The 20026-nt window shown below is 37.8% G+C and overlaps 1 protein-coding gene across 1 annotated transcript in view; it reads left to right on the forward strand.

Moving 5' to 3' along the window:
- MCUR1 (mitochondrial calcium uniporter regulator 1) overlaps window positions 1–16526 on the forward strand; it is a 32690-nt gene extending 16164 nt beyond the window's left edge. The window contains 5 exon segments of the mRNA XM_030552484.1: window positions 257–298; window positions 2800–2871; window positions 8199–8252; window positions 11804–11918; window positions 14242–16526. Of these exon segments, the coding sequence (XP_030408344.1) occupies window positions 257–298; window positions 2800–2871; window positions 8199–8252; window positions 11804–11918; window positions 14242–14297 (339 nt within the window). The 3' untranslated portion in view covers window positions 14298–16526.
- Window positions 16527–20026: the final 3500 nt, after the last annotated feature.

Consider the following 20026-nt stretch of genomic DNA (forward strand, 5'->3'; position numbering starts at 1 on the left):
TCTTAAAAAAACAATTCTGGAGTGTTAATAACAGAAAGAAGCTGTAGATACACCTGCTTCTAAACAAGTGTTTTGGCAGAAATAACTAATTGATACTATAAACTGTCTCACATTTGCTGGGAGTAGACAATCTATAAAATGAAAAGGAAATTAGAAATAGTCATAGTTTATCGATCATTAGTACAGTGCTAGTAGCTGTAATGCAGATTCACCAGTACTTTTCGGACTTTTATTTATATGTTGTTTTTTTTTTAAGAAAATAAAACTTGAACTCTATCTGCTAAAGAAGCAAGTAATGGTAAGATACATTGTTTATATTACTACTAAGATGCAATATGACTATAATGAACATGAAGAAGTTAGAGAGCCATTTTAAATATCTATCTTGTTCACTTCTAAAAGGTTTTTACTGTGAAAGTGCTTAGTTGTTGTGCTGCAGGTCCCTGTATGGGGGACTAAAATCTCCAAATCCTGGAGTTTGCAGCAAAGGCAGCTTCATGTACGTATTCTTAGTGGTACCTGAAACTATTAAAACCTAAAAATATGTTTTAAATGGGATTTATTTTTCACACTCTTAGCCGTTTTCCTTTATTTGCATTTCATTGATTGAATTAAGCAAATGTCAGTTTCAGTTCCATGGTTAAGACTGAATTGAGTTCTGTTCTTAAGGCCACTTTGTTATCTATGAATTCCATTACTAACTGGCCTCTTTCAAAATGATTGCTGTCTCCAATTTTCAATGGGTGTGAAGCTATGGGATGCCCTTAATTAAAAAAACAAAAAAAAATCCTCTTTCAAATTGACACCACTTCCCATTGTTCCCAGTGTTAATGAAGCCAGACTGCCCTTAGGAAAAATGGTTTCCTCCTGAGGACAGTCTCAGGGTTCCTATTCACCACTCTGCCCTACTTTGCTCCTCTCAGCTGAAGAGAGGACACACCCTTCCACTCCTAGGTTGCTGATCTAATGCTTCTCCACAAAACCATCAAGCTGTTGACATAGCTAGGCTTAGGGTATGGCTACACTTGTAGCTGTACAGCGCTGCCGCGGGAGCGCTCCTGCGGCAGTGCTTTGAAGTGTGAATGTGGTCGCAGTGCCAGCACTGGGAGAGAGCTCTCCCAGTGCTGCAGGTACTCCACCTCCCCCTGAGGATTAGCTTACAGCACTGGGAGCTGCGCTTCCAGTGCTGGGGCACTGTTTACACTGGTGCTTTACAGCACTGTAACTTGCTGCGCTCAGAGGGGTGTTTTTTCACATCCCTGAGTGAGAAAGTTGCAGCGCTGTAAAGCGCCGTGTAGCCAAGGCCTTAGTAACTGTGTGATCTTTTAATTATTGCCTTCATCATCCCATCCCCTTCCTGTTGACTTGATTTCCATAATATTACATCATGACTAAAATAAGGCTCATATTGTACATTTGTATTGTGCACTGTTGAACACTCTAAAATATAGTTTTAAATACTTCTAATTAATCCCTATTTTTTAGACTAGATCTATTATAATTAGTTGCATTTGATATTTATTTCTTTTTACATAGATGTTAATATCTCTATCCCAAATAATTCTTCCTAAAACTGGTACTTTTCATTAGCAGGTTTTATAGAGGTTTGAGGTCATCATAATTTGTTTTTACATAAAATTCAATTATTCAGTTACATTTTTTCTTAGTCATATAATGAAAATTTACTCTGGGTAACAGTCAAGGTTAAAATAATTTATTTGTTCTTACATAAAACACACAAATTTACACAGTATGTGAGATAGGTTTGTTAAAAGAAAATCATAACTTAAAATTTCATAATTAAGAATTGATAACTGTAAAATATCTGTCACTAATTTTAAAGTTATTTAGCAGAATTAAAAATTACTAAAACAGAAATCAGTGTAAGTGTTGTTCATGCTAAGATAAATGGTTTTTTTATTAGCTTAATATAGTGACTTGTAAAAATAAATGCTTGCATGTCTCTAATACATAGAATTTCTTGAAATATTCATCAGTCTTCACATTTATCCTGTGCACTAGTCTGGTTAGCAGCTTGCTCTGTGGCCCACAGTCTGGAGACTGAAATTCCTCTGGGAAGTAGCAGTAAAATGGTAGCTGTCATTGAGAAGCAGCAGAACCATTTACTGCTATTGTGCGAGTAAAACATTGACAAGTAACTCTATAAAGTTTTAGAAATATAATATGTCTGTTATATAACTTCCAGGAAATATTCCATGAGCTGTCTTAAGTTATCTGTAGTTTTCTTTTAAGTGCAACAGTTATTAGAGAGATGACCATTACTAGTGTTCTCTTTGCAAGCATATTTTTATATGCTGCCTTGAATGGTTTAGAGCACAGGGATCATTTCTATAGTTTGTAACTAGAGAAGTGTGGTTGAAAGTGTCTCTATGGGACATCAAAACTTTACACAGACCCAGACCTGGCCTCCAAACATATAAGTTTGTCATACCTGGGACACAAGAAATGTTTTCAGCTTCATTGGATGGACATGTTATGTTGTCCTGGATCTGCTATGTCAGTGTTTTAGTCTCAAAAGCAGCTGCTAGTTGTCCTAGCTTTCAGGAATCCTGTTTACCCCAGAGGTCATGAGTATCTTCCATTGATTGAAGGGGCAAAATAGGTCCCCACATACTGTGAAACTGATGCAGCCTATCAGTAAAAAAGTCCTTTTGTTGAGGTTTGCAGTAGGAAGGCACAATAAATTTGTTCCATTTCTTAGCTTATGAATTGAACAAGGAAAATGTTTTGTTTTGTTTTTTTTAATTTCCTGATATATTTTGCATACTTTTTCTCTAGGATGAAGTTACCAAAGTTCGTGCAGATAACAAATTAGGCTTCAATCTGGAGAAGAGCAGAGTAAAAGAACTGGTATGTTTTATGGATTTCTTCTAGAAGTATGTAAAATGTGAATACCATTTGAAATTATTTGGTCAAGAATGTAATTTTCATGGTTGGCAATCAAGTCTTTTGGCCAGAAGCTAGTGTGAACCATAATTATTCATCTTAATAGTGCTGTAGTATAATGCGACACCATTCACTTTTAATATTTTATCATATTTTGACATTATTTCCTCATTAATCTGGATATTAAAAACAATGGGTTTTTTTCTAAATTATCTAGTCACATTAAGTTTAATTGCTTTTTTAAATTACCTACATTGAAACCCTATCCTTGCCCCAATAGGGAACTAATTACATTGTAGCCAGTATGTCAGCCAACAGTTTGATTTAAGTGATCTTCACACTATCTTGTCCTAAATGGTATGGATCTGGTCACTTCTGACTTTCAAGTGATTGGTAGAACTGAAAATCTTTATGATCTTAAAGTGGAGTAATAAAAGTTACAATAAATTGGCAGGTTTTTTTCCCTCTTTTAGAGTATTATATGTAACTCTGTTTTAAGCTCCTGTAAATGCCATTACCAAAATGTATTTCAGCAAATCAAAGAAAATTATATTGCCTAACTTGAATAGTCTTTTTTGAATGACATTTCTCTACACATTTTATTTTCCCTAGTCATCAGATTTAACATTTATATTTCATAGATGTGTAGTGAGGGAATAATATTGACCATTACTCTGGGCAGTTAGCTTTGTTTTCTTTAGATACTGCTAATCTTTATTCTTTCAAAACTGGTAGATGTGCCCTTGAAAGTGATTACTCATAATGGTTGTCAAATGAGCTATCCTGGGTTGGGTCAATGACTTAATACTGTGGGTAGCCCTCTGTGCTGCCCCATGAGAGGATTGGACTGAAGAACAAATTGAAGCCTTCAAACTTTTGAACTTGTAGATTTTTCAGATGTTGCAAAAATAATGCTTTGCACTAATGTAGCACCTTTCCTCTAAAGCTCTTAACTACTTAAATAGCAAACCTCACAATATCTCTATGGGTACATAAGCATTATTGTATGCATTTTACAGATCACTTAACTTAGGCACAAAGAGTTCATGATGTGTCCAAGATGACCGGAATAGAGTCCAGCAATCTGGACTCTGTCTCTTGCACAAAGCACTAGACCACATTGCTTTTCTAGATGAAAGCCCCAACCTTTATGTGAAGAAGTAGACAACTGTAAACTACAGTCATGTACTCCACTGCAGTCTGTTATACAGGGCATTGTATCTTTCAAGGAGACTGCTTGCTAGCTAGCTAATTGTTGTCAGCAGACATCATGCATGGGCAGAACTCTGGCACAGAATGGGGAAAGAGGCAGGTGAATGGAAAACATGATGCTACATATAAAATAAGGTTTATTTGTACATAATAAGAAAGAGGAGAACTCAAAATAAAGGGCTGGGTGAAAGTTCTGTGGCCTCTCTTCAACCTGTGCTTATGTCTAGATGTTGTTTCTTCTGCATTAGTGAAAGCATTATTGGCATATGCACTTGGACACAGGTGAGACTTATACTTGAATGCCCAGAGTCCTATAAAAGCTGTAGGGAAAAATAAAGCACACTTACCTAGGAAGATACCTGAGGTAACTTAAATTAGTAAAGGCTTAGCCAGTGGCTTTACTCATAAAATATTTCCAAAGCATGGTAAGCTAATATTCTATCAGCATGTTGTTTAAAAATATAAATATATACACAGTATTTGTCTTACAGTTATTTATCCGGTTTCAACTTCTGCATTTAAAGGTAAGGTAGGAAAGTTTCTCTAGTGATAAGATAGGAAGCAGAAAGGCATTACTGAGGTTATGATATTGCAATAGCTAGTCAAAATGTTTCCTGCTGCTGCATCCAAAAATCCAGTTTGGGAAGAGGAGAGGCTGACTGAAATGTGGGGCATAAGCCCACACAAAGAAGTTGGGAGGGACAGTCACAAATATAACCAGAAAGACTCAGAGTTGAATGGGCAAACTAAGGCTGCTGAGAAATGAGCAAAGGGTGAGCTTTTCATTGCTCTGAGCCTAGGACTAGGGCAGAGGTTCCCCAATTTTTTGCTGGCACGATCCTATTTTAATGAAGTATTTCCTGCCAGGACCCCAGACAGCATGGAGGATGCCATTTTGTAGAGAAAAAGTGTGTGTCCTCTGCACAGCATGACCTCACATGCACAGTATGTTCGAGATATCCTGCATGGACAACACCATTTTCCTCTACAAAAAAGCATTCTCCGCACAGCGTGACCTCATATGTATGGTGCATGCAAGGTCATGCTGCGCAGAGCAAAACGGCACCCTACATGTAGTAGGGATCACCAGAATCTCACCTGCTGATGGCATGTTCCTTTTGGGGCCACAACCCACAGTTTGGGAACCACTGGTACTAGGGCATCTGCCAAGAACATTCTGGCAGTTTGCTTTACCTGCTCTTACCACACAAGAAAATATCGCGAGTCTGCATAACGAAAGAGGTGGAGCCATGAGTATTGTAGAATAGAATGATCTTTTCTCATTCATGTAATTGAATTGGAGATCCTGGCAATTTATATAAAACTAGTTCAAATGAATCTTACAGCTTGCTTAAATTTACTATAGTATTCAACATATTTATAGACATCATAGGAGTGATGTCTTTAGTTAAGATTGCTCAACACATTGTAAGACTCTGTTTCGATGGTAACCCTGCCAAACTAACCATTTGGGCTGAATTTTTCCATACTGGGTGTCTGCCTCAGGGTGAACCTCCTCCTCCTCCCATAGCCCTCCTTTTAAAAAATAGGATCAGCGGTTTCTGAGGACAAAATTAGGGAAAAATACAGTGTTTTGCCCTGTTAACAAATGCTTATAAGACTTTTTAAGATGTTGTAGTACCTCCATGTTTTGAAGCAGGGACTTGAAATTTGACAAAGGGGTGGTCTTTGTGTCAAGCATGCTGGTCCCATGAAAAAAAAATACGGGGAATGCTCTAGTCCAGTGCTGCAGAGACTGAGAACTTTCCTTGCAAATGTTGCTCCAGGATACTGTGGCAGCAGAACTGAGAGCAGGGAGATTCTCTCCCCTATGCTCTGTGTACTCCCTGCTGGTACCCAGGCAGTGAGGAGGAGGAGCAGCCTGATTTAGACTGCAGAGAGCTAAAGAATGGGGAAGAGATAAAGGAAAAGAGGGGTTGCAGGAGCCAGAGGGTGGGGAGAAGCAGAAGGCTAGGAGGACAGTGTCTGTGGAGGAAGGAGTGAGAGATAAGAGCCAGGAGTCAGAGTTGAATAGGAGCAAAGGGAGTATTAGGGGAGGCACGTGGGGAGCACAAGCTGGGAAATGTGGGGTGTAGATGGAGGAGGAGAGGCAGGAACCAGAGGGGGGAACTGGATGGGACAGGCGGGGACGGGATGTATAGGAGACAGAGGGTGGGCAGAAGATGGGGATGGGGAGAGACAATAAGAGGATGATGGGAAGAAGCTGAGGGATGTGAAGGGTCAGGAGCCAAGAAGAGAATGAATCAGGGTGGTGGGGGCCTTAGGAGGAGCAGGGCTTGTAAGGGACAAGGGCTGGAGGATAGACATAGGTTTTGAGGGGGGACAGGAGAAGAACCACTGCAGCAGACGCCCTTCCGGAACCAAGAATTCTCTTGTCAGCAAATATCTGTAAAACTTCTGGATAAAGTTTGTGCACCACCTGGCTGTAGTGCTGATCAACATAATAGTAGGCTGTTATCTTCTGCTACCAGTTACTCCATTAGCCCAGCGCTTGCTGCTTAGCAAATTAGTCCACATTATGGATTTTTTTCTATTACTTTTTAAAATTCTAGGAAATGCCATAAAAATGTTAAAAGAACATCATTGTTATTGGACCTGTACTTTTCACTTTTATGGATTGTTACTCAACCACTGAAAACACATATCAAATCTAAGGGCCATCTCCCTGCCAACTTTTAGTTTTCTGTTCCCCATCTACTTAGGTGCTAGAACTGTTACAAGTAGTTGCTGACTTCTTTGCTGCTGAAAGTGTGCATTTCCCTGTCTTTATTCTTTTTTAAAATATCTGAATAATTTCAAACAAACAAACAACAAAACTTTGAACAGAGGCCAGACCTGGAAAATTCCATCCAAAAAAGTTGAAAAATATAAACTACTAAAAAGTGCCCATTAGAATGGAAGTTCTAGCAACCTTAAATATAGCTAACACTGCTAAAATATGTATTGTGCATAATTTCACTCTTAAATTATGGAATCATTTTAAATGTAATTGTTCTTTTGAGCATGGCACCAGGTAGTGGTGATCAGCTATTACTTACTATTGTAATGTTCAATCTCTTGTCATGATAGTTTGTAACTTTGGTTGAAAAACTTTGCACTTTTAAATTAGGTTCTGGTGTAGATAATCTGCCTTGTTATCACTTGTTTAAAAATTGCGTGAAGATGTTTGTGGTATTTTTGTCCCCCTCTCCATTCACCAGAGTCTCTCCTAACTTGGATGATACTGATGTGTTTCAGGTATTGCAAGCATGCAGTAATCTTTTTCTTTGCGACATGTGATATTCCCACCCATCCCCCATTTTATATGATCTGTTAGTTCAATCAAAGACACAGATAGAACTCAAGAACATTATGTGGATTTGTGATGCATCCTTCTGGTTTCATAGACCAATTAATGGATTACCACCAGACATAAACATATTATATTTGACAAATACAATAATTTTTAATAGTGTTAATTACAAATTAAAAGAAGGGCTACCCATCTTTTCTTTCACTGTCACTCCAAAATTTCAAGTGGCAAACAAATCTAATCTTGATTAAACAACTATATATGACAATTAAATCTGCTTTTATTTTTTTAAACTTTGTACTGGGTGGAGGGGGGCATGTGTGTGAGAAAAGTGGCTAAAATCTAACCTTGTCCTCTTTAAGTCATGCATAAGTGAACACAGCAGAATATTTAATTCTAGCCTCAGTTATGGGGCTAGTGTTGATGATGTGTGTTTGTGTGTGTGTGTGTGTGTTTTTAAATGCAGATCCTTCCCCATTGCCAATCAGCAAACATATTGCCATAATTAAAGGGTGGTTTCTGGTAGAAGATCTGCTGCCCTTATAACTCTGAGATTTACTGAAACATTTGGCTTAAACTCTGTTTTCTTCCAAAGAGCAACATCTGTTCTACAATGGTAACTCTAAATATTGTTGGCAAACACAGAAGAATTCCAGCTTACGAATTATAACAGTGATGTTGGAAACTCAGCAAAAGTACTAATGTGAAGCTGGGAAGAAATTCAGAAGAGAGAATAATGCTTTTTTTGTTTGCTTTTTTCCTTCAGTATTCAATTAATGAAAAAAAACTGCTGGAAATAAGGACAGAAATAGTGGCAATGGTAAGAATTTAGAATTTAAGAATGGATTGTTGAATGATATAATAAGGCTTATTGTATTTGTGTACTGTAAGCAGGCACAAACATCTTTAACATTAGTATTTAAATGTCCATATATCAGGTATCCTAAATGTACAAAACTCAGTTTTTAGCTAGTTTTAAATAGTTTGTTGTGTACTTATATATAGTACTATGACATTACTACACAGGTAACTGAAATATAATGCTGTACATACATGAATACTCCTGAGGGAATTCTGTGCCAAAAAATAAAAAATTCTGCGCACAATATTGTAAAATTCTGCGTATTTTATTTGTCAAAATAACACTACGTAATCATGCCAGTTTCAATTATTTTGTAATTTATTTCAAAATACCTGTCAGCAACTATGTCTGTAACAATAAAGGCACAAAAAAATTCCCCCAGGAGTAGACAGTTAAAGAAACCCCTATGACAACTCAGTTCCCGTTTCTCTGCCCTTTTTCCCCAGAGCCCACCTGCATGCCCCCCCATCACCCAGCGCAGACACTCGCACATACTCCGTACCTCCCAGAGCCCAGGCGCAGGGCACACCCCAGCCCAGATACCCACACCCCTTACCTCCCAGAGATCCAGAGGGAGAAATAGCCGAATGCTGGGTCCCAAGCTAGCATGGAATTTCCTAAACACCGCCTCCTTCCTTCACGGCATGCTGAGAACAGGAGCTGCTGGGAATCCTCCAGCTTCCTCCTCTTCCCCTGGTAGAGTCTTCTATTTGTGAATTGAGCTCTGCTGGGTCCAGTACCCCCTCGTGGCAGCCAGCAGCTCTGCAGCCCATTTCTGTGGGAGGAAATGGAAATTCTGCGCATAACATTAATTACTGTGTGAATTTTGCATCACGCAGTGGAGCAGAATTCCCCCAGAAATACATGATGCACATGAAAGCAAAGCTCACATGGAGTTTTATGTTCTCAAAACCCTGAACATATATAAATATTCAATTCAATTATCATCTTTTATATGGTTTGAGTTATTTTGAGAACTTTTGTGTGTGACATTGTCTCTATCATGGAAACTGCTTGAAACTGCTGGGTTTTTCTACCCTTTCTAAATCTGAGCCCAGCAAAAGGATCTTCTCTAGCCTCTTTGCTCTCCCCTCCGCATGCAATTTGTCTGTTGACATCCTCAACAGGTATAACTAGTCAACTGCATTAATGTGACTCCCCAGTCTTCTGCTTCTGTACTCAGAAGCAGAGATTTCCTCAACAGCTCTCTGATCATTCCTTTCCTCAGGAGTTTTTTGCTATCTTTTCCCAGTGTGGTTTGTGTTGGCAGAGAGACTCTTTGGGAGAGCCCCTTGAGGAAGGGAGGGGACTCCAAGCCTAACAATAGATCCTCAGCTGTAGAGTGGTACCCAGCCAGCTATATCAAATGGCTCTTGTTCAGATGGTCACCTCTTTGCACTGTCAGCCCGCTCTTGTCAATCTTCAACCTCTCTGTGTACAGAACTCATTTCAGGATGGAGATTTAAAGATCTGGCATAAGAAATCTTGGGAATTATTTCTTATATTTCATAGATCTCTAGAATAATCGCATTCCAAAACATTCCTGCCCTAATGATTCTTATATTTTACATTCAGGAATAACAATTATCATATTCAAGCAGTGTACTTTAATCTGATACCCAGCCCTGGAGTGTTCACAAAGTTAATGATTTTTCTGCTATTCTGAGATAAAAGGACATCCAGTTCTACCACTTTCTGGATAAGCTGCTATCAAAGGTGCAATCATATGAGCTTGCCATTTTCACCAAATCATCCAGTTCCTGGAACATAATAGATGCATAGTGAATCCTCAGAAGAGCTCCCTTACCCCACCTTATGAATTCCAAACCAACCTGGGTCTTTTAGTACTGTCAGAGGAGAAATTTGACAAAACACAAGCTGCAGTTCCTCAGCACATTAATACATTCAGTTGATCCATATGATAAAAGACCTGTGAGGAAGGGAAAAGTACCTTGAGTACTCTAACTTTCATCTCCTTCAGAACTTCCCAGTCAGGCGTGGAGGTACCTGGTTCAGGATATGGACCATGTGTTGATAGTCCCTTCAGATGTCCAGTCCCTTCAGTAGTGATAACAAGGACACAGCTTTGGCAGATGCACCAATAGTGTGCATGGCAACCAACACCAACTTTTGGGAAGGAGAGCTTAGATGGGACATGAGTCATGGCAAGTGATCTTCCCAGGAATCCCAGCTCAGCATCAACTTCCTGGAGCTGTGGGAAGCAGGAAATGCAATAGTCAGCTTCCTCCCAAGAGGCCTTCTGGGAACTGCAACTGTTCGCTTGGAAGATGATAACAGAACTACTAGACTCATATCAACTGCCAAGATGAACCAGAAAGTGAAAGTCTAAAAAGAGAGGCCAGAAAATTCTTCCATAATTGGAACACCTGGGTCTGCACAACAAAGCTGTGTAAATCTGTGGCAAGCCCAACAGTCATGTTGATTTGCTTAGTTGTCTTAAGCGAATGGTAGAACAGTGGGAGCTAACCAAACAAAAACTTGATCAGATTGTATCAAGGTGGTTCTTTCCATGGTGGAGATGTTTACAAACAAAACCAACAGGAATGGTGAGATTCTGCTCCTAGCATTAGCTCCCACAGGCCTGGAGAATGGGTACCATCTAATTTCCCTGATTGAGCTTCCAGGGGCATGCTTTTTCTCCTCAGAAACAAGCTGATCAGAAAGATCAGCTAGGATCGAGCCTCAATAAAGCCAGATCATCCCTTACTAGTCCAGGCACGTTTGTTTTCCCAGACTGGTACATATTCAGTATGTCCACCATTCATGTATATTGCCAGTTTCTTAGCACCTTGTTTATCTGCACCTCTTCAAGGTGTGATACAAATCACCAACAGCAAAGAAGGGAATGCTGATGTTGCATCCTTAACTATAATCTAGTGCTGGGAAGGAAGTGGACAGATGAGTGAGATAAAAATGGGGCCAGATTATATATATATATTCTGGCAAAACTCCCATTTTATTTTGTTGGAAATTTGTTTGTTTAAGGATTGTAGGATCAGGCACAAAAGCTGTAGGTCAAGTATAGTCAGCATGAATTTTTAAAGTAAACCCTGTGAACGGGGTTTTATGATGGACTCTACAGCTAATTGTAAATTTGATATGAAGTCACCATTGTAATTAATCCATCAGGAAATATGTTTTATAGTCTTTTTTAAAAAACACTACAGCAGAGCAATAAGTTTTATATAATTGTGTTCCCCTAAATGTGGTGGTATGAATTTTCAGTACTGTAAGGGAAACCTCTGGCTTCTTAAGAAATATAACATTATGTAGTACTTCTTAGAGGGGGGAGTATAACTACAGAAGCCTCCTGAGAGAGGCTTATTTTTAGTTTTTAATACATTGTTAAAGTACTGAATCTGCAAGAATGAAGGGAGAGCCAAAAAAAGTAATTCAGAAAGGAAACAGATTTAGTTTTATTTAGTTTATTTAGTTTTAGTTTAGGTTCAATTGTGTTCAAATAACTTAATACTCTGCTTTGTTTCTAGCATGCACAACAGGACCGAGCTCTAACTCAAACAGATAGGAAAATAGACACAGAAGTTGCAGGACTGAAAACAATGTTGGAATCGCACAAACTCGATAATATTAAATACTTAGCAGGTAAGGAATTCTGACAAATAGATGCACTCATGTTAGAGTTGTATTCAACTCTCTTATTAAAGGCCCTGATTCAGCAAGGGACTTAAGCACATTGAGTAGACTCTTTGACTTTAGTGGGATTATTTGTGTGCTTAAAGTTAGGCACATGCTTACCCGTTGAATCATGCTTAAATTTATTTACATTAAAAGAGAAATAGTCTGATTGCCTGTCAAGAGTGGTTAGTGATGTAACGGAAACCTGTCCATTAATTGGAACAGTTCAGCTTGTACTATTAATGTCCTGTGCTGAAGTACTGTTTTTCAGCCTTTGGGCATTTGTATGTAAAGAACACTTTCATAGACATGGAATGCTGGAAGGGACTTTGAGAGGTCATCAGATCCAGCCCCCTGCGCAGAGATAGGACCAAATAACATAAACCATCCCTGAAGATGTTTGTCCAACCTGTTCTTGAAAACTTCCAGTGACAGGGATTCCACAACCCCCTTTGGAAACCTATTCCAGAGCTTAACTCTCCTTATAGTTAGCAAAATTTTCCTAATAGCTAATCTAAATCTCCCTTGCTGCAGCTTAAGCCCGTGACTTCTTTTCCTATCTTCGGTGGACATGGAGAATAATTGATCACTGTCCTCTTTACAACAGCTCTTAACATATTTGAAGACTGTTATCAATTCACCCTTCAGTCTTCTTTTCTCAAAACTAAACATGCCTAGTTTTTTTTAACCTTTCCTCATAGGTCAGGTTTTCTAAACCTTTTATCATTTTTGTTGCTCTCCTTTTGACACTCCAATTTATACACCTATTTCCTAAAGCCTAGCACCCAAATTGGACACAGAACTCCAGCTGAGGCCTCACCAGTGCTGACCAGAGTGGGACATTTACTTCCCACATCTTACATACAATATTTCTGTTAATATACCCCAGGAAGATATTAGCCTTTTTTTCACAATTGCATTACATTGTTGACTCGTATTCAATTTGTGAACCTCTGTTACCTCCAGATCCTTTTCAATAGTGCTACCATCTAGTCAATTCTGTAGTTGTGCATTTGATTGCACTTCCTAAGTGAAGTACTTTATACTTGTCTGTATTGAATTTCATCTTGTTGATTTCAGAACAATTCTCTAATTTGTCAAGGTTATTTTGAATTCTAGTCCTGTCCTCCAAAGTGATTGCAACCTGATTAAGGGAATAGAACTGCTTCCATATGAGAAGAGATTAAAAAGACTGGGACTGTTCAGGTTGGAAAAGAAACACCTAAGGGGGGAGGGGGAGTTTTATGATAGACGTCTATAAAACCATGAATGATGTGGAGAAAATAAATAAGGAAGTATTATTTCCCCCTTCACATAACAGAACAAGGGGGTTACCCAATGAAATTAATAGGCAGCACAGTTAAAACAAAGAAAAGGAATTACTACTTCACATAACATACATTGCCAAAACTGTAACTGGGTTCAAAAAAGAATTAGATAAGTTCATTGAGGATAGGTCCATCAATGGCTATTAACCGAGATGGTCAGGCATGCATCCTCATGCTCTGGATGTTACTAAGCCTCTGACAGCCGGAAGCTGGAACTGGACCACAGGGGATGGATCACTTGATATTTGCCTGTTCTGTTAATTCCCTTTGAAGCATCTGGCATTGGCCACTGTCTGAAGACAGGATATTGACTAGATGAACCATTGGTCTGACCCAATATGGCTGTTCTTATGTTTGTGTGATCACTTAGCATTGCGTAACTACTCTTATTAAAGACAAAGGTAAAACACTCTCTACTTTTTGGAGGGTGACTGTGAGAAGGAGACGAGGACTCACAAAGACAGAGTGGCAAACTTGTTAAAGGATAAACTTTTCAACAAATTAAATCTATTCTTTATAAGTGAGGTTTAAAAAACTATAGCACTTGCAAGATATTGGACTTTGCTACTAATGTTCATATTATCTTTATTTCCTCATATCGTAACCATAACTTGCCATGTTGATCTAACTTATTTGGAATGGTAAGCAATGATAGGATTTTTCAATACTACTGATAGCTTTCCAGCCCATTTTTCCTTCACTCCCTCTTTCCTTCCTTTCTTCTCTTTTGTCATTTTGTGGTCACCTTCCTATTGAAGTTGTGTTTGTACTCTGGAGATGAATAACTTGTTTTCTTAAAAAAAAAAAAAGAAAGAAAGAAAAGAATATAGCCATAACTTGTAAAAATTCATTGTATTTGCAATTAACTGTTGGAATACTGCTTCCTGAGGAAGTGATACAAGAACTAGCAATGTATTCTCACCTTTTCTCATTTTCACACTAACTCTTGTGTTTTCTTTCAGGTTCAGTATTTACATGTCTTACTGTAGCACTGGGATTTTATCGTCTGTGGATATAATAAAGCATCTGTTTAAAAGGACTTGTGCCTCTCTTGCCTTATGAAAATCAAGGATGTTTTCTCCAAGCTTCAAGAATTCAGTCTTCACTTTAAAGCGAGTCGATACTATTTTATTTATATTTATTTTTTAAAATAATCTATATTGAAAATGTAACCAAAATGTGCCTGGGAATAAATATAGAGAGAAGATTACCTCTGGCACAAACCAGGCATAGTCTGTACAGCTCTGCCAATTCCCCTCAATCTTGACCTGCAGCATCCTTTTCCTATTGTAATTTTAGAGCCTAGGTTAAGCAGACTGCATGTTATACCAAATGGTGTAGTGACTGTGTGATGTGTCAAAGAATCTACTAGGAATTATATGCCAGACTCTGCCAAGATATACATGTGCAATAGCAGTTGTATGTATCAGAACAGAATTTGGTCATACATTTAAAATCTCCAAATGTATTTAATTAGTGACTTTATGGCAATTTTGGACCCAGGCCTTTGAAGTGAAACACTGCTGGATTAATGCACAGCTCACACACTTCCTCTTTGTTAATAAAATGTATTCGTATATTGTAAAGAAATATTTTTTCTATCTGTTATACTAATTTTTACAATGTTTGCATCATGGTTTGTTTTCCAAGTTGCCGTCCAAACAAACAATTATGTTTCATGAAAAAGTGTTGTGTAATGAAACAGTGTCTCTAAGACCTTTATGTTTTTTTACGTAGCATTTTAAGAACTCACATTTAGGACGCACAAGGTTCTGAAACTCATAGCACATGCTAATTGTAAATTTTGTACTAAAGCTGGAATAGATGTTTGAAGAGCAGTAAGATCTAATAGCTGATATTAATCTCTTCTGCAAGCCTATGTAGAGATACAAGCTGCTATCTGTCACTGCTTGATTGATAGAAGAGAATTGCTTCTTTTACTCTTGAGGTGAGAATTAAAGCTGATTAGTTCTCTTCTAGGGAGGAAAGAGCAATTGGCTATCACTTACTAGAGTGACAGCCTTAGGGCTGTGATCACTAAGGGAATGTCTGCACTAGCCATTTTCCCAAAAGTTTCCCACTGGTTCTATGAATGGTACAGCTCCTCTACTGGTAGCAATGATAGGAGCACTAATGTAGACTATCCACTGTTTAATCTTGCACAGAGCAAAGCCATATGGAATGGTAGTTACAATATCAATGCCTTCCCTACATTAATGCTTCCACTAATGGTAGCAATGAGGGGAAATTATAGGGAAATGGGGCTAATGTGTCCAGGGTCAACCACCAAATAGAGCTGCCAGGTCCAGACACTCATTACCCTAGGGTCCTGTCTCTCTGCTTAGCTTCTCTTTTTGTTTTTTTCCCTCTCTGTGGGCTGATGGTAAAGGCTGGCAGAGTACCATACTGGTTTTGCTCCCTGCTTTGTTTATTGAAGTCCTGGCAGGCTGGCTAACTTGTGTGTATCTACCCCAGTAGCCACTGAACTTCCTTGGCTGTTGAGGCTATCATTTGTTATATGAAGGCAGAGAGGAGGCCAGATGGAGCTAGAAGTATCTTACAAAAGCTAGGACTACCCTGGGCCTAACGGCTAATGGATAATCATTAAAAATTTAACTCTAATAATAGTAATCTGAGTTTAATCACTCTTAATAAAAATAACCATTTGGTCTTTCCTATTAGTAGTGATTCTTAATTTAGTAAACCTTACCCCAGCTGCTAAGAGTTAATTAACAACCTGAATAAAAATACTTCTATAAAACACTGAAAAGGAGAGAACATTCAAGAGGCAGTGTAAAGGAAGCTAGTATTACAAAACAACATCCTCCAAATTACCAGCATCTTTTGAATTGGTTTTGTGTGTGTGGAAAAGCTATAATAATTATGCAACTCTTAAGGGTTGTGTTAAAGCTAGATTTTTATATTTATTTAAAATGTCACTATTTTAAAGTGTCAGGCATTATAATTTAGGTAAACATTAGGTGTGAGCTACTTCAGTATTTTATATATATAAAAAAATCACTTAGTGGGAACTATATATTCCAGGGTAACAAGAATATATCTCTGGTCACCTGAATGCCTAAGCAATTAATGAATTGTCATATGACTAAAATATTAGTGAATTGTAAATAATTTAATCTGCATATTTAATTTCAGATGTCGAGTGAATTTTGCTGAAAAGTGAGATTCTTATAGAAGAGGATCTGAGACTTTTGCAGTGAAATAAAGCTGCAAGATTATAAATGTTTTTGTTTTGTTTTGTTTTGTTTTTTTGCTCCAGAAATGGATCTTGAAGGAAAAACAGCACTTTCAATGTTTGCTGTAGACTGGAATTAATAAAGTTCACAAAAAGGGGCAACATAAAGAATAGGAAACATTCAGTATTCCAAGCCTGTAAAGTCTCCAGGTATGGTGCTCAAGGCCATGAAATTTCTAAATCAGATATGTTGTTAGATGCAGTTTGCTATGCATTTAAAAGCCATTGCAGATCAGTGATGATAATTTCTGACATATTCACACAAGCTATAATATCTTTACCTGCACTGGCATTAAAAAAAAGTGCAAACTCCCTTTTTACATTTGAAAAGCTCAAATAAATCCCTTCCAATCTGATCCTTAAAATCAAAATCCAGCTTCCTGATTCAGATGAGAAGCAAGCACATCAGTGAATTAGTTTTTGGAGTGTTAAGATTTGATCCAAAGAACAAATGATAACTACAAACGGCAGCTGGGAAACTCAACTCCAGTGCCATTAATTCTCCATTCCTTAATTTCTCTAAAAGCCTTTCTCTGTGCACATGCTACATAATGTCTTCAGTATTATAGCATATATTTCTCATCAGGATTTGAAATAGATTTCTGTATCAGATTTCAAAATTTTGGCTTTGTACTGGTAGACCTTAGTTCAGAAGGTGTGGTTGTCTGGCATAGCTGCAAGCTGGGTGGGCTTTTGTCTTTCTATAAAAGCACTGCAATTCTGAAAGTTTCAAGGCAGCCTACTTTTCTGTCAGTAGGACAGTATGCTGCTGGGCAGAAAATGGGAGTTCAAGTTCTGAGTACCTTTAGGCCAGCATGAATAGAAAGTTTTGCAGAGGGGATTGTATGGGGGTAGAGGTTGTTTTCTTTGGGTGGGTGGGGGATTGGGCAGAGAGAGCACTGCAGAAATACAGGTTGATCCTATAATAAGCCTTGGGGCTCTGGGGAGCAAATGTGAATTAAGGAGGACCTCCCACAAAACAAACTTTAAATGTAAATATACTAGTAGGAAGAAGAAACTGAGATGGGAGTTCTTACAGTTTTTTTTTTATTTTGCTTACATTTGTTTAGTTAAAATCTGTAACCAAGAAAGGCCTCTTTCCCTAGTAAGTTCTAACCTGTTTCTGTTTCCTTACAGTTAAATTACCCTAGACCTGTCGATATTAAAAATCTTGATTGTGTCCTTTTTAAAGTGTGGTGTTAAGGGCTTATGTGCTAAAACCATGAGTAGAGAAAGAAGAGTTGTTTAAAACGAGATATTTTCCTTGCATTAACTGGAAATGTTCCTTGATTCTTCTACACACATGATCTGCCTTAATGTTAATGTACTGTGTATCTGCCTTCACAGTGCCAGAAGCAGTCTATTGCTTTTAACTACATATACCTGATTCCTCTGCTGTAATTGCTGAATGTTATTCTTCTTTCTTTATCCATTTTTATATACCCTGGCATAGGTCATCTGCATCCTTTTTCCTATTCTGCCTGTCTGTGTCTATGCCAGCAAACAGTCTAGCCACTCAAGGTCTTGTCACTATTACTTCATCTATTTGTCTCACTTTTAAATGATTTGCTTCTATTTTAACTGCCTTGGATCTTGCAACGTGACCAAAATATTAGATCATTAAAACCATCTAAAATCAGGATCATATCTCAAACCAAAAGTTTGACAATACTAAAAATATACTAAAAGCTTTAAAGTGTGTTTATGGTCAGTAAATGACACTATAAAATGACATTTTCTCTCTTAACATATGTACTCACTGAGTGAAATCCTGGCCCCACTGAAGTCAATAGCAAAATTTCTTACTGACTTCAATGGAGCCAGGATTTCACTCTACATGTATTGCAAGTCATGTCTGCTTTACCACCATGGAAAAAAAGGGATTTTTTTTTTCACTCCTGCTATCACCTGCAGAGTCGACACAGCACAATTTTATTTTTTTCTATCAGCATAATTGTTAGCTGAATTCCAGTTGCCAATTTGTTTTACTAGTCACAATGCATGGGCAAGACTGATTTTCACATCCCAGTGTAAGTTTTCAAGGCTCAAATAGAGTGATCTTTTTTGCTTCTAAACTAAGCAAATTCTGTTTGAAAGACACTGAATACGAAACAGCACAATGCATACATAGTCACTTTTCGTGATTAAGTTCATAAAAATAGATATACTGATTTTTTAAAAAAAATATACTGGAACAGGAATTGTATTTGAAAAATAAATCTATTTCTTGATCACTTTATAGTTTCATAATGCATTTTTAATTGTTTTTATTATATCTTGTTTTTAGTTGTACAGCTATTTATATTTATACAGATTAAAAAAGTACATTCCATTTGAGCAATTATTACATCATCAACTGTTCATGTTAAGTGCATAAATAGAAAACTGACCTTTGCCATTAAGGAAATGTCTGGAATATTTGGTGTTTTTTAATCTGAAATAAAAGCGTATATGCCGGCAAAATGACTTGCCTATTATTATCAAAGCTGATATAATTGAGAATTTTTTTATTCTTAGCACAAGATTAGTGGAATATACTTTTTAGCAGCGTATCACATTTTACCATTTTTCTGAACATTGCTCCTCTACCACTTCAAGGACTGTTATGTTCCTGACAGAAGTTATTTAGACGTAATTGTTGCCTTATTCCCTGTAGAGCATTCAGATTTCTGTGTGATCACAATAGTCTTCACTAGCTGTTCTCTGCTACTGCTTTAGAGGAAATAAGAAGTTTGGTCTGAGTCCTGCCTTTTCTATTCCTGTGATCCATTAGATATTAAACTGATAAGAACAGATATAACTTAGATAATATTTTTACTTCAAGGTCCCAGAGACACAGACAAGGTTTTCATCTTGAGGCTAAAAGACCAAAAACATCAAGACACTTGATCGTGGCCTTGGATAAGTCAAGAGACGACTCACACTTGATCTTAGCTCACAGAGAGCCGATGCAGGCATTTACCTTCATCAGTCTCTTCTGTGGTCAGTTTTCTCCAGATGCCAACTACTGCACCAGATAAGTCAGGCATCCAAATTAGCTTGACTTACATTAAATATGTTTTTAGAGCAACAGAGAAGTCAAATCAAGCAGACATACACTGTGGAAAGTAAAGGTAAGAGCAGCCACTAAGCTGAGCTAAGGAATAACAAAGTATTTTCTACACTTTCTTTTCTGAGTGACTTGGCACTAAGTGAAGCCTTGTCTACACTACACTAGGAAAACTCCATTGCTGATGTGTTTTGCAACATGTGTTTTTAACTGTTGTTCCTGAAATAGTGCAGAACAACATGGCTAATCTTTTTGCATCTCTCTAAACTCAACAACACCAGTAGATGCCTCTTATCAACAGTGAATTTTTGCAAGTGTAGACAAGGCTTGGGATAAAAAGTGCTGAGTATTAGTGTAGCATTTCCCCACCTCACCCTGTCCTTAAAGACTTGTTTCCTATGGAGACTTAATTGCTTGGGGTGATGCCCACTTGGTAACAAAT

The sequence above is a fragment of the Gopherus evgoodei genome, chromosome 2, assembly GCF_007399415.2.
Source record: "Gopherus evgoodei ecotype Sinaloan lineage chromosome 2, rGopEvg1_v1.p, whole genome shotgun sequence".
Taxonomy (NCBI): Eukaryota; Metazoa; Chordata; order Testudines; family Testudinidae; genus Gopherus; species Gopherus evgoodei.